At 36.4% G+C, this 15219-nt stretch overlaps 1 protein-coding gene across 3 annotated transcripts in view; it reads left to right on the top strand.

Moving 5' to 3' along the window:
* CEP85L (centrosomal protein 85L) overlaps window positions 1–14392 on the top strand; it is a 157355-nt gene extending 142963 nt beyond the window's left edge. For all 3 annotated transcript variants that reach the window (XM_089921965.1, XM_089921963.1, XM_089921964.1), the window contains exons 11-13: window positions 3745–3849; window positions 5466–5697; window positions 9843–14392. In XM_089921965.1, coding sequence (XP_089778091.1) covers window positions 3745–3849; window positions 5466–5697; window positions 9843–10006 — 501 coding nt within the window. In that variant the 3' untranslated portion in view covers window positions 10007–14392. The remainder of the gene's footprint in view (window positions 1–3744; window positions 3850–5465; window positions 5698–9842) is intronic.
* Window positions 14393–15219: the final 827 nt, after the last annotated feature.

The following is a 15219-nucleotide window of genomic DNA, read 5'->3' as shown; positions in this document are numbered from 1 at the left end:
TTTCATTTGTGATATTTATGTTAAGGTTTATTTTGAAGACATGTAAATTACTTTCAAAGATATTGTATCATATTCCAGTGAGCAAGATTAAGAGGTACAAACTTGCAGTTACAAAATAAATGAGTCACAGGAGTGAAATGTACGGTGGGGGGAGTATAGTCAATAATATTGTAATAACTTTGTGTGGTGGCAGATGATAACTAGACATATCACGGTGATCATTTTGTCCTGTATAGAAATATCCGATCACTATGTCGTGCACCTCAAATTAACATAGTGTTGTAGGTCAGTTATACTGCTAAAATGCACACACACACACACACACACACACACACACACACAGTGTCATATTTCAAAAAAGGGGTTTGTTTCTTTCCTAGGACTCTCTATTTATACTTCTCTTGGCGATCTTGCCCAGTCTTACGGCTTTAAATGTGTGTGCTCACTACTCCCTAATTTTTATCTCCAGGTCAGAGTGCTCCCCTTATCTTACAATTTGTATATGCCATTGCCTTCTCAATGCCACCGCTTGATGTATTAGACATAACATGTTCAAAACTGAATTTCTTATTCCCCTAAGCCAAAAAATAATAAACCTGCTACACCTTCCATATTTCCCATATCTATTAATGACAGATCTGCCCTTCCATTTGCTCTGTCTGGAAACCTTAAGACGTATTCTTGACTTCTCTTCTGCCTTACATTTTGTGAGCAAATCCTGTTTTCTTCAAAATATATCTAGCATCTGGCACCTTCTCCCGACCTCCACTGTTGTGCCACCCTAGTTCAAGCATCCTCATTCTTTATCTGGATTATTTCTTTCTGCTGCCACCCTTGCTTGCCCACACTGTTTTCTCAGCAACCTGAGTGAGCTGTTAAACAAATATCAGATCACATCATATCTTCTTAGTACCCTTCAGTGGTTCCTCATTTTTTCCTGAGTTAAAAATCAAAGTTTGTAACATTGGCTTAGAAGAGCTTATGCAATCAATTCCCCACCTCGCCTTCCTTCTCTGACTTGATCTCTTACTCTTTTCTGTCATCCTGGCTCTCTTGCTTTTTCTCAAACAGAAAAGAAACCATCCACCTCAGAGCCTTTGCACTGACTGAAACATACTCTCTAGATACCTATGGGACACAGTCTCTCACCTCCTTCAAGACTTTACTCAGCTGTCACCTTTTTCCATGAGCCCTTATTCTACCCCATTTGAGATTTTAACCCCCCTGCCTCACCACGCCCTATTTATTCTCGAAAGCACGAGGCAAGTCCCAGTGTGTGATGCTACGTAACTTATGTATTTATTATGTTTATTTTCTTTGCTCTTTTCCCTCCTAGTACAAGTTCCACAAGGACCAAGTGTTTTGACTGTTGTGTTCATTGGTGTACCATCCAGTGAACAGATAGTGCTTGGCTGTAATTTCTGCTAAATGAATGATTGTAGGAAGGAATGTGTTTGTGGAACTCTTGTATGGCGTGTGGGGCGGGGTGAGGTTGGTCGCTTGCTGTGTTTCTATGGTAAAACTGCTAACTTCAGTGGCTTTCAAAACACTTCCTCCTAAACTGGGTTTGTGGAGTACATAGAACGCGCTGAGTCAGGCACGTTTGGCTTTCCTTCATTGGAGCTGTTTGTATATGCGCCAAAAAATGGTTAGCGTTTCTGGATATTTACATCAAAATAAGAAATGAATTTAAAACCACTTTCAACTGCAAGAATGATTGTGATCAACACCTGTGGATTAGTAACTGAGACTTTAAAAAAATCGTTATTAAACAGGAAATTTAAAGAGAAATTGTAGACATTTAAAAATGATTTCGTTTTTAACTTCAGTAATCCCATTCTAAGCTTAGTAGAGATTCCCCTCACCTTGCTTTTTTCTTAAACTTTAAACATGTGCTTTTTCAAAATACAATTTGGGATAGAGAAGTAATTAATCTTTTAGGTGAAATGTTATTGTCAGACAGCTATAGCACTCACACCTAGTATTATCCTATAAGTTGTACAGCATTTGGTCTTACTAGAATGTGTCTGTGAAGTCTTTCTTCTATTAAAGGGCTACTTGATTAGTGCCTTTGAACCTAACCAACATAACACGTTAAGCTTAATGTATTTCCCCAATTCAATTTTCCTTCTTATGACAGACAGCAGTACTACCAGACATTTCTGGTTTATTCTGATGGAGATTACCTTTTTCTTCACTGATTTAAATTTAGTCTTACACAGTAACATATTAGTCAGATTTATTAGCTACTTATTAGTCACATTCAATATGATAAAAATAAAAACCACTATAATCTTCTAAAGAATTATATTACAGCATTGTGAAAATACCTCTCTTGGGTTCTGTTTTCACTGTTAAAATATGAGATTTAGAGTAGTTTATTTGTGGTGCCTTTCTTCTACAATTGTAATAAAATAAACAGTCACAAATCTTAAGAAAATTTAGGATGAATTCTGGATTCTAGCCGAATAATCTTGTCATGCCAGTAAGTATGAGGTTTTTAGCTAGATAAATAAATCCCAACATATCATTCAATCAAATGGGTTTTGATTCAGTTACAAGGGAATTTCAGTATCCAAAAATATATATTTTCAGATAGCCCATGTGACTTTGTACTGTGGAATTGATCTTTGTGGAATGTAAAACAAGTTTTCCCTGGAAGAAAATGTACTTGTTATAGAGCTTGATTCATTTGTATCCAACTTTTGAGTAATTAAGTATAGTATTTTTACAGAGTTTAGCAGACAAATGAAATTAAAAAGCAACAAGGTTGAATACTGTTACTGAGAAAACTGTTTTATATTTAGAGTCTTATCTCAACCCGTGGTGACAGCTATCCTCTCTTATTCCATCCAGAGATAATGTGAGGGAAAAAAAAAAACCTTCACAGTAGATTGTGTGCTATTTAGGTCATCAGCATTCTGAAGTATTTTCAGAGTTGAGACTAAATATAGACCTGAAGCAAAAAATAATGAAATTTCTTCTTTAGTCATGTTTATTGATCTTGTGGTTTAAAAGGGGAAAAGTTGATAGAAAAAAAAAAATCACTGATAAGTACAAGGTTTATGGCAAGTTCTTCTTTGGTGTGTAGCTGAAAATCAGATTTATAAGCTGAAATGACCCAAGCAGTCTTAAAATATCCTATATTCTGCTTTGGTATACTCAAGATTATCTCACAATAGTATCATGTCTGAATAATTTTATAATGGAATTAAGAGAGATTAGTTTATCTAAGTCCCATAATAGACGTTTGCCCTGAATTGAACATCATATTCACAGCTTGGAATACTATACACTGAGAGAGGTTGTTTAGCTGTTTCAAATGATAGAAAACAGGGATAGTCTTACGATCTTATTATCTTGTACCTTATTAATCATAAGAAAAAGGGTTTTTTTAAAGTATAGATTTGCTAATACACTCCCAATATATAAACAAAAGTCAATAAAATAAGAACTGTTTGTAATATAGTTGTTAAAACAGCAACATTAGATTTAACATGTTTTACCCAGATTAAAAACTGTCTTGGTAAAGATGATATTTTCTCCTTCCTCCCTCCTCCCCTGCTTTGGAATTATCCACTCTAGAAGTAATATGGGTTGATTGAAAAGTGAAGGCATCATCTTCCAAGGGGTGAGGGAGGTCAGAACATCTAAAGTATTCAGAGCCGGTATTCCTGGTTATCTACCTGATTGCATTTTGCTTTAAGCATTAACATGCTTTGCTTGCAATTCTCTTTATTCTAGTCTATGCAAGGGAAGCTTTCTAAAGAAAAATTGACTACTCAAAAGATGATGGAAGAGCTGGAAAAGAAAGAAAGAAACCTTCAGAGATTAAGAACATTGCTTGATGTGAGTAAAAGAAATTCAGATAGCTTTCAAGGATGATTCAGTACCTACTTAAGTTAAAGCAAATGCCTATTTTGTACATATTCATAAATCACTTTTTAATTGAAGACTTGATTTTGATGTGCCAGTTAATTAAATCCATTAGGTTTCTTACTAAAATTATAATCTAAAATACAAACTTTTATTTTTCTAATGTCTTAGAAACAATTGCACAAACTTAACTATAGCAAAGTCAAATGGTATACAGAGATTAGATCCTAAAGTCATCAAATGATGCATAAGTTGAATATAAACAAAATTACCCTTGAAAATCCTTAAGGGAAGGTGCAATGTAGACACTTCATCACTGGAACAGGTCACACTTTCTTCATTTAATTATGAGTTGAAATACTTGGCTTGCATTTAAGGACATGTTATATGAAAAATGCTTATTTTAGTTTTTGAGTTGTCATCATGACATTTTCCTCTAAATACTTAGGAATGCATCTCCAAAACTTAGGGACAGTTTCCTATATAACCATTTCACCATTGTCACACCCAATAAGAATAATAATTTTCCTTGGCGTTTGATAATACCTAGTCTTATGAAAATTACCCCCTTCTTCCCCAAATGTTTTTTTTTTTAACATCTTTATTGGAGTATAATTGCTTTACAATGGTGTGTTAGTTTCCGCTGTATAACAAAGTAAATCAGCTATACATATACATATGTCCCCATATCCCCTCCCTCTTGCTCCCCAAGTGTTTTTTATAGTGGCTGTTGAAACCAGCATTCAAGCAAGGACCGTGTGTTGTGTTTCATTTTGTCTTATAAACCTAAAGTTTCTTTCTTCTCCCTGAAGAAACTGGGCATTTTGTCTTACAGACTTGTAAACTTGTCACACCTAGATTTGTCTGATCGCTTCCTCATGGTGTGGTTTATCTTGTTCTCTCCCCCCTGTATTTCTTGTAAGCTAGGAGTTAAAGCTAAAGATATTAGATTCAGTGCAAACATTTTTTGGCACGAATACTTTGTAGGTATTGTTCACATCATCAAATTATACGTGTTTGTTTATCCCACTGTAAGTGTCACAAATACCCATCTCACTGGGTTAAGGTGGTGACGGACTGATTCTTTCCTTTGTAACATTGTAGCCTCTGCAGTCAGCAGTTAATGGGGTTGGTGATACTTAGGCAGGTGTGTGGATGTGCAGTTTGCCAGCAGCCTTTCCCTTGCTGGTTTTAGCTTACACCAGTGATCATTGTCTGAATCATTAGATGATTAAAACAACAGTAATTTTTTCTAATTATATCATTCCCTTTACATTTATTAGCTGGCATTTGTCTGTAAAAATTTGTATTTTCCTCATCAACCCAGGCTATTTGGCCTTTCTGAAATACAGTTCCAACTGGAAAGCTAGTTAAACTTACCTTTAATTAGCAGTTTTCAGGATGAGGAGTAAATGGTGAAAAATTTTTATTTTTCCTGCTATATGTATGCAGTTAAATTTGGTTAATGTGCCTGTAATATTCCACTGTTTTCTTTATAGAATTGGATGAGGGATTGTTAACCTTTATGGCTTTTGAGTACCTTTCCTCTGTTCTAACAACCAGATTTTTGTTTTCTTTATCCATTGCAGAACCAAAGACAAACAGAAGAGACCTGCTCTTTATTGGATCAGGGCCAGGAAGCAGACCAATCCAGGCAGCAGACCATTCTTTCCAAAAGGCCACTATTTGATTTGAGTGTGATTGATCAGCTGTTCAAGGAGATGTCCTATTGTTTGTTGGACTTGAAGGCATTGTGTAGTATTCTTAACCAGCGTGCTCAGGGCAAAGAGCCTAATCTTTCATTATTACTGGGAATCAGATGTAAGTGGCTAATGACTTGTTCTTACTGTATTGCTTAACAATTAGAAATGTGTCTTCATGAATCGGGAACTTCTGACTGCCTTTTCCCTATTTGTTTTTATCTCCTTTCCTACTTAGCTTTATATATTTCTGAATCAATCTGTGGGTCTGAATACCTGTTCCTACTTCATTGCTAGAACTTGCCTCATTATGTTTATAGAAATGAGCAGGATCGTAGTTGATATGGACTGCCACTCAGAAGAATGCCTATAAATGTGCCTGCTAGGAGATGTTTCCTATGCTGATTCTGTTAATATGTGACTGGAATGGTAGTTGGGTGTGATTTCCTGATTACTCTTATAAAAGTAATGATTCTCTTTGCTTTCATGTGGCAGTTGTATTAAATTAATGACCCAGCCATCAGTCCACTGGTAAAATATTTGAGAGAAGGTACTCGTAAGCTTTCTTACATATGTTCTATGGCAACTGTCTAATGTAAGTGCCAATGCTGTCACATGAGCCAGTTTTCATGGCCCATAGATCTGTTGCCCTTGTGATGCACACCTGCTGGCTTTGTCCCTTCCAATGTGACACCCACCCATTCTGCCTCAGCTCTGCCTTCCTGAACACATAATGGTGAGAACTGCCACAAGAATATCCTAGTGTCTCTTCCCGTCTGTGCTAATTTTGCTGGAACACTCAACTTACATGGCTCTAAATTATTATAATATTGACATGTTGGTCTCTTTTCAATATGGAGGAAATGGACTTCAGTAAGGAGATATGAGTGGAGTAAGACCATACTGTTTATGTACCAACATGTTTGTATTGAGTAATTGCCTAATAATATGGTTAATATGTGACTGAGTGGAGACTAGTTTTGTTTCCAGTTTCATCAAAAAGATTCTGCCGTCTTGCCTCATAGTAGTTATTTTGGCAAACCAAATAATACTCCTTATCGAAGTATCTCACTTGTTAAATGAAACATGTAACTGTACTCAGAGATGTCGGCAGAATTTTCCCCTCCACTTCATAAATGTGAGAACACATATATGAGTGTGGGTATGTAAAAAACACTTTTTTAAAAAAATTGAAGTATAAGTTGATTTACAGTGTTGTGTTTTAGTTTATGATGTACAGAAAAGCAATACAGTTATACATATAAAATACTTATTCTTTTTCATTTTAGCTTATTATAAGACATTGGATATAGTTCCCAGGAAGACCTTATTGTTTATTTTATATATAGTAGTTTGTATCTGCTAATCCCAGACTCCTAGTTTATCCGCCTCCCCTTTTCCTCTCTGGTAATGAAAGGTCTGTCTTCTATGTCTGTGAGTCTGTTTCTGTTTCATAGATACATTCATTTGTGTCGTATTTTAGATTCCACATATAAGTGATATCATATGGTATTTGTCTTTCTCGTTCTGACTTACTTTGCATAGTATGATAATCTCTAGGTCCATCCATGTTGACGCAAGTGGCATTATTTCATTCTTTTTATGGCAGCTCTATTTTTGGTTTTATAAGGAACCTCCATACTGTTCTCCATAGTGGCTGTACCAGCTTACATTCCCACCAACAGTGCAAGAGGGTTCCCTTTTCTCCACACCCTCTCCAGCATTTATTGTTTGTAGATTTTTTGATGATGGCCATTCTGACTGGTGTGAGGTTATACCTCATTGTGGTTTTGACTTGCATTTCTCTGGTAGTTAGCGACGTTGAGCATCTTTTCATGTGCCTGTTGGCCATCTGTATGTCTTCTTTGGAGAATTGTCTATTTAGGTCTTCTGCCCATTTTTTGATTGGGTTGTTTCTTTTTGAAAGACACTTCAATGTTTAAGTATATTCACTCACTCAGTAAACATTTATCAGATGCCTTCTATGGTCCAAGCGCTAAGGTGCTGATAATGCAGATAAGTTGAATACAGCCCTTGCTCACACATTAAGCAAAATATTACAGCATTGTGGTAAGTACTGTAATTGAAATGTGATCAGAGGGCAGTGGGAGCACAGGGGGAAAACCAACTAAATCTACCTGGGAAGGGCTGTGAAGGCTCCATGGAGTAGCTGGTGTTTGGCTTGAATCTTAAAGGAGGAGAGGTTTGCCAGGTGAACGTGGGGTGTTTAGTTAGCATGATCTCTTGGAGCAAGAAATAAAAGCTCACACACAAAAGACTGGTTTTCTCCACCATTTTAGAGCTGGTCACCCCTTCAGTTACTTTGTAACCTTCTACATCTGCATGGTCCCGTGTGGCATTTATTACTTTTTCAGTACCAGGATAAGAGCGTGCTCCCAATGTGAACAGAAGGGAGACTCAGCACCTCCCCCACACAGTGTACAGCCCTTCCAGTCTTCAAAGTCTAACCCCAGAGCCCTTACCTTATAGGCTGGCATTTGCAAATTTGACCAGCCAGCTAATTTCTCAAAAACAATGGAGGTGTTTTGAACCTTTATCTCATCACTCCATCAGTTATCTGTTGATACTGTTCACCCCACCCTTCTTAAATCTGGGCTACCATGGTTTCCATGACATCATTCTCTAGGCTCTGCTTCTACTTTTATGACTGCTCAGCCTCAATCTGTGAAATTCTCCGCCACTTAAATACTGGCGGTCGCCCAGGAAACTTTTCTTGTTGGTCTTTTTGTTTCTATTTACTTTCTCTGAGTAATCTTGTACATATCCACTTGTTTGCTGTTTTCTCTACACCTTTGACCCATACAGACATTCATCTCTCACTGCCTAGAATGTCCCTTTTGTCCTGATTGTACTCACCTGTACATTAGGACCAGCAGTTTCACAGGTATCACAGACTCAATATGTTTGAAACAGAACCTACTTTTCTTTCCTCCCTACCCTAAACCCGCTCCTCCTCTCAATAAGTAGAACCACTATCCACCTATCACCCCAACCCAGATTTTATCCCCCACCCTACTCGTTCCCCCATCTGTGTCCCGTGTCCAGTCCCTGGCCCCTTTCCAAGCTGATTGATAATCGAACTTCTTCATGTCTATGAGTCCCTTCCTACTTGTGACGTTTATTCCTGCTGCCACATCTCCACTGCACTGTTGCTTTAATTCAAGCTTTCGTAGCCCTTCGTCTGGACTGGTTTCTCTGCCAAGCCTTGTGCCCTCCCCACCCCAGTCCATCTTTACATTGCTGCCAGAGCCATCTGTCTAACCTGTGATTCTGATTTCCTAATACCCTCCCTGAGAATAGAGATAAAGGTGGCTCCCACCTGCCTCTCCAGCCTGGTTTCTTGGACCTCCCCTCTCTTAATTTGTGTTCTGCTATTTTAGAGCTGGTTTTCTTGATGTTTCTCAATTTCTGTCAGACTGTTTTGTTTTCTGCTTCTGTATACCTTTGTTCATTCTGCTTCCTTGTCCCATTCAGTGAACCTGTCCCCTCTCCAGTGAGGCCTTTTTTTTCCTCCTCTTTGTGCTAATGTAGCCTTTGTGTAGTGGCAGGTCACCTGTGGTACCTGACTGAATTTACTTGTTTGTGAAACTGTATGTAAATCATTAAGAATAAGCCACTATATGCATTATTTTGCTGACCTCAGCACTCAGCATAGTGCCCAGATCATGATTCATGAACAGTAAAACAGTTCAATTAATGTTTGTTATAAATAACAAGTTATCTGACTCTTATGCCTCCAAATAATTAAAAGCTAGCTAACTCAGGGCCTTATCAATGATTCAGCCATTGGGCAACTAGCTATCAGCCTGATTCAGTTGTTTAGAATCATAGGGTCCCAACCCACACACACACACACACACACACACACACTCGATTGTTAATACTTTGCAATCTGTAAAAATATAAGATAATGCCCCTCACCACACAGTGATTTTCAGATTTTTGTTTCTGAGTTTGAAGAGAGCTGTTAGAGCATGTTCCTTTTTACTTTTGGAATATTGTCATCCATTAAACCTGTTGAATTTGTATGTTATCACTGTATGAATTTAATGCATTTTAGTTAGCAAAATTTTAAAAGGACCAAGTAGATAAGATGCATTTACTATTGAGTGATGCATAATTTAAACCTGAGCCTGACTTGTATTAAGTATACAGCATTATATTTACAATGATAATAAGTTGAAAATCCTAAAATGACTTTGTTCCCAAAAAATGTGAGATTTTCTCCATGTTTTATTTCCACAGCAATGAACTGTTCAGCTGAAGAGACTGAGAATGACCACAGCCCAGAAACACTCACTAAAAAACTGTCAGATGTATGCCAGTTACGGAGGGACATAGATGAATTACGGACCACGATATCAGACCGCTATGCTCAGGACATGGGAGACAACTGTGTAACCCAGTGACCAGTGTTGGTCCCACAGCAATAACGACCCATTGTTACATGCTGCTGTGCTAGGTTCTTCACATTTCTTTTAGGAGCCATGATAGAAACTTGCAAGTGACATACGACTTGTGCATAAGTATTTTTTTCTGTGGATTTGTTCTGTTGGGGAGGAATTGGGATGTGAGGAAGTATCGAAGGGGCTTATCTAATCAGGAAAAAAATTAAATTACCATTTGAAAAATATGATAAAATGTATAAGAAAAAAATTTCTGTATTCTCAAACTACTGATTGTAGGACCAAGCTGTGAAGAGTGCCCTTCAGATAAAGGGATAGGATTTCTTTTAATCCTGTAGTTTTTTTTTGTGTGTGTGTGTGTGTGTGTGTGTCTGTATGTGTGTGTGTTCACAAAATTATAAAGATTTCTAGGATCAAAGCAAAGCTTCTAAGAAAGGCACACACTGTATTCTTGTGCTTCTGCTTTTTTCATGGAGAAGCTTGTGCTGTACTTGGGGTTTTCAAGGGCTGGCTGAACAAGAGTTGCCACAGCAGGCAAGTGTTCAAATAGTAGTACAGCAGGCGAAACCATCTGTGTTTGAACAATCCCTGTGCTGAGATGGTGAGGTTGTAGGGTTGGGTTGATTTTAGTACTGTAGATAGGTCAGCTGTTTTTCCAGAGTGCTTGTGAATTGCTGAAGAGATGTGAAATTTTGATGTGATGGTTTTCCCGTTAGCATTGTAATGTATGTATTACAAGGCAGTTTAACGTAATCTGAACTAATTTTAACATGTCCCTTACTATTTACAACTTTTTGTTTATATATTATATCTATCTATCTATCTATCTATATCAATGTAAACAAAGCCATATATAATTAATGCAAACCTAAGGCCTCAGATCATTATTGTAAAAGAAAGATTAACAAAGTGACTCTGGAACAATAGCTTATTTATCCAAATCTCAAATGTTTACATTTTAACAGTTTTGTATCTGTTTTAAAGTTGAAACTACTTTAAGAAAAAAATCAACCTGTATTCTTTATATCTGAATTATCACTAGCATAAAACAAAATCTAAACCCAGGTGATATTGCAATTCCTTTTGTTAGGTAAAGTACATTAAAAACAGGGTTCTTCATAGAATACAAATTTGGCCAGGTTAGTTCTTCTTCTGGGGTACAGGATATCACTATGAAATGCAACTGACTTTTTTGTAGGCATATAATCATTTAAGCTTCCAAATGAGTATTTCCCTGTCTTAACTGGTATTTTGGAAGGACTGTATATTCCATTGCCTTCAGAGCGTTTAAATGTACGTTCTTTTTAATGTACTTAGTTACGGCAGTCATTGTCCTTTACAAGTTGTTTTGATTTATCTCTTGATGCAACCCCAGGTCTCATTTAGGTCAAGACTAAATAACAGGTAGAAGGAATGAGGGATGTTAATCAAGCAGGAGAATATTGTTTGAGGCAAGAGCAGATCACATGTCTGTTTTCTTGCCGGGCTTATATACTGGTATAAAGGCTGCTCCTAGAAAAATATGCTCCTAAAGTTTTCAGCAGTGAAAACATATTTGGGATAAGGCCTTCAAGGAAACTACCCAGGAAGACATTCAGTTCAGAAATTGGCTTACATACAGCTCTCAATAGTTATTTTATAGTTATATTTCAACAATCAGTTATAATACATTGTAAGGACATCAGACTTTTCCTTCCATTCAGTGCCTGAGTCCTCCCTGCCCTTTTAAGTCTTAGGCTCTGGGCACTAAGAAATCAGTGCATTGTAGTGATTCTGCATCCCAAGGTCCCTAGCCTAATAAGGAAGGGCTTAGTCACTTGCAAGAATTTGGCTTTCTCACGTGTTCTTTTGTTTTTGAATGTTGGTGGTTTGAAGACAATCAGGGAGTAGGAAATTTGTACCAAAAATCTGATGCAAAGAATTCTGCCTCATAAAAATTAAGATCTGTAAAAATGGCCCTTTACAGTAAAGTAGGTAATAGCATCTGAAATAGATAAGCCACAAGTGTAGCACACAACACTTTTACATCCTCTTTGAATAGAATCCCCTCCCCCACACCCCAGCCTCCATAATTTTGAAAGTAAAGGTACCCTAAAATAATAGTGATAATGGGCAAATAATCACTGATTTGGGTCACTAGATTTTTAAATGTATATGTTTGGGGGGTTTATGGTTAGTATTGTTGTTTAAGCAAACTTTTGATCGTTTGTTTTGATCACTGTAGATACTTTGTTTTCCGGCTTAGTTGGGATTAAGTAATTTATATTTTTTAAAAATAAGTTAGCTTTCTAAAACTTACAGAATTTGACTTAGTTCACATATCTTGAGGTTAAAACAAATTTAACCTAGTAGAAAATTAACTAACTACTGCTGATGTATTTCAGTTTCCAAAATGTATACTCCACATAAAAAGGGGATTTAAGATGTGATAGTGTAAGTATAACCCTGAAGTACAGAATGTAATCTCTTGGAGTCGGGGTTTTGTAAAGGGGCCTAGATAATAAGTAGACAGACTTGGAGGGAATTTGGGGGGAAATAAAACTAGTAGTATTCTAATTTGTCAGTATTTAATTTTGATTTTTATTTTTCAGAAAATTCCCCTTTCCCAAGACAACCTTTTGTGTTAGAATAGTAAGAATATCAGTATCTCATTAAAAACAAAGATTTTACTGTTAGGCTAGGTAAGATGGGCAAATAGAAACACTATAGTATCTTGTCCTAGTTTGAACTAGGATGTTCTTGGAAGTTATTACAGTGATTGTATGTCTGAGGTGAAAATTAACCTAAGTTTTAAAGTAAATCTATTTGAAATTTTGCTTAAGTATTGACTAGGTAAGCCATGCCTGAATTAAAAAAATAAATAAATAAGTGTGGCCCCTTTTTGTATTTGAAATAGGATTCAGTATTTAATGTTAACAGTATTTTGTTTTAGTGGAATTTGTTTTTTGGTCATGGCAATTTATTAAACTGAATTAGACTTCTTCCAGTAGCCTGTTAGAGACAATCTCAAGGGCCGGAAAGTGTTGCTAAAATGGATATTGTACATTTCTGACTCACTAATGAGCTTCTAAATTAATTCTGTCATAGTTCAAGACTTATTAATAGGATTCTCTTAGAGGGCATTTTTAAAGGAACTACTTTATTGGGAAAATGTTCTTTCAGCACCACTAATAGTTCATTGAATAATACAGTAGCTGAGAACTTGGACTGTATTTTTACATCACACAGTTCAGCTCAGGCACATCTTCAGTTTGGATTATTGGCATTCTCTTATGCAGCTTTCTATCACTGTAGATATGTAATTACAGAAATAAGCAATTCTCATAACCATGCTCACTCAGACTGTGTCATTTGAAACTGCCAGTAGCTAGAGCTCTCAGAGCCAAAGTTAATTCATTTTGTTTCCATTTTTGACAGTTTTTTTTCCAGTGTTCACAAAACATAAAATTTCTAGCTTCACCCCAAAATGTCATGGTGAAAATTGCTGCATGATAATGTTCTACATTTAATCATGAAGAGGGAAAGGTTTTGGATATTTGGATTTTTTTCTTATTTAAAAGAAGTATTGAGTATATAAAGAATGTAGTTTCAAATCAATAAGTCATTAACAACACTATTACAGCTGCATACAGAGAGAACCTTTTGTGCCTTTTTGCCTGCAGTAAGCATTCATTTCTATCTTACGTGAGCTGTAAGAATGTTGATTATTGCACCTTGTTCTTCTGTAAATAGACTTGATTAGGATTTTTTTTTCCTTTCTTTTAAAGCAAGGAGCAGTTTTTCGTTACTAGGTAGATACCTTAGTAAACATGAGGGGAGGTATCAGATATATGTCTTTGGAGCCCAGCCTTTCCCCTGTTTAGTGAGCAGGAAACTCCTTTGGAGTATAGTCATTTGTGTGTATATGTGTACATATATGTATAAATAGTTATTTAAATATGTAAACATAAAATTCAGCATCACATTGGTGTGATGACAAGAAGTAGTAAGGTGCTAGGTGGTTATATTAAAAGCACAGCAGAGTGTATAATCAGTCACTATGACTGGTGGTTTTTGTAAACTAGGTTCAGTTTTTGAACCACCCAGAATACCTCATGTGTAAATACAACGGTCATGACTTAATTGAAATACAGTTATTGTAAGAAGAATGTGAAGCCACTGGTTGGCTTATGCCTTCTGATCTATCATCCTTGCCTCTTTTTTTGTAAAGGGGTTGTTTTTTTGTTTTTGCTTTTTAATAGGGTTTACAGCTAGAATTTTGAATGCCAAAGTTCTATTTATTAAATAAAAAAAGTTTTCAATGTTAATGGCTAAGTATTTTTCCACTGGACTATTGTTTGTTGATGTTGGAATTTGTATTAACAGAGAAATAAATTTTTTTATAAAAGATTTATGTCTACCAAGTGCCTAATGTTATTATAAAAATGTATTTGAAATTTCAGACTCTCTGAATTCCCAATAAGAATATGCTGACTTGACTTTTTAAAGTTTTCTTTAAATACGCAAGAGAAAATCTTACTAGATCGGGGACACTTCTGCCTTCTACGTCTATCTTACAGTTTCTTTTCAGTCATCAAAAAGCTTTTTCTCAGGGCCTTCCCCTGAAGGGCACCGAGATTTTCTGATGGCAGGTGCTGTAAATACAAGGGCATGTCTATGCATTTCAGCTCATAGCACAGCTCATAGCACTGTGTCTGTACTTTGAATTTCTAAAATACTTATTAGAATCAAGTCTTCTTTCTACTTTTCCAACAGACAAGTCAGATTTCAGTTTTTTATATTGCTGAAAGCTTGGGCTGGCAAGTTAAATCTTTCTTATTTTCTCCCTTCTAATCAGAGATTAAAACCTTAACTGAAACATATACAAATAAGACCTTGTTAAGAGGTTACTCTGCAGAGGCCTTGACATCTCAGCTTTGATGGCACCTGGGTCCTTGTTCTAAGTCATATGTGCCTTAATGTCTCTAGCTGGTTAATATTTGGATTAGCAGCATCTGTTTCTAGTCCAGCTAACTTGGCATTGCTATCAGGAGTTTCAGATGAGGCATCTAATTCAGTTAACAGGAAAAAGAATCATGCATTACAGACCCCTTAGGTTGCAAGCAAATGACTTGGAAATAAAAACAGAATGGATAAAATCCTAGAGTATTTCCAAGGTGATTAATGAAGAGGTTTCTCCTTTATAAGGAAAGATATGATTATTTTGATCTGGTTTA

This window comes from Delphinapterus leucas, chromosome 12 (genome assembly GCF_059928025.1).
Source record: "Delphinapterus leucas isolate spDelLeu-1000000601 "Yukka" chromosome 12, BTC_Dleu_Yukka2, whole genome shotgun sequence".
NCBI lineage: Eukaryota > Metazoa > Chordata > Mammalia > Artiodactyla > Monodontidae > Delphinapterus > Delphinapterus leucas.
The sequence above is the reverse complement of the archived record's forward strand: the minus strand, read 5'-3'. Positions and strand labels throughout refer to the sequence as shown.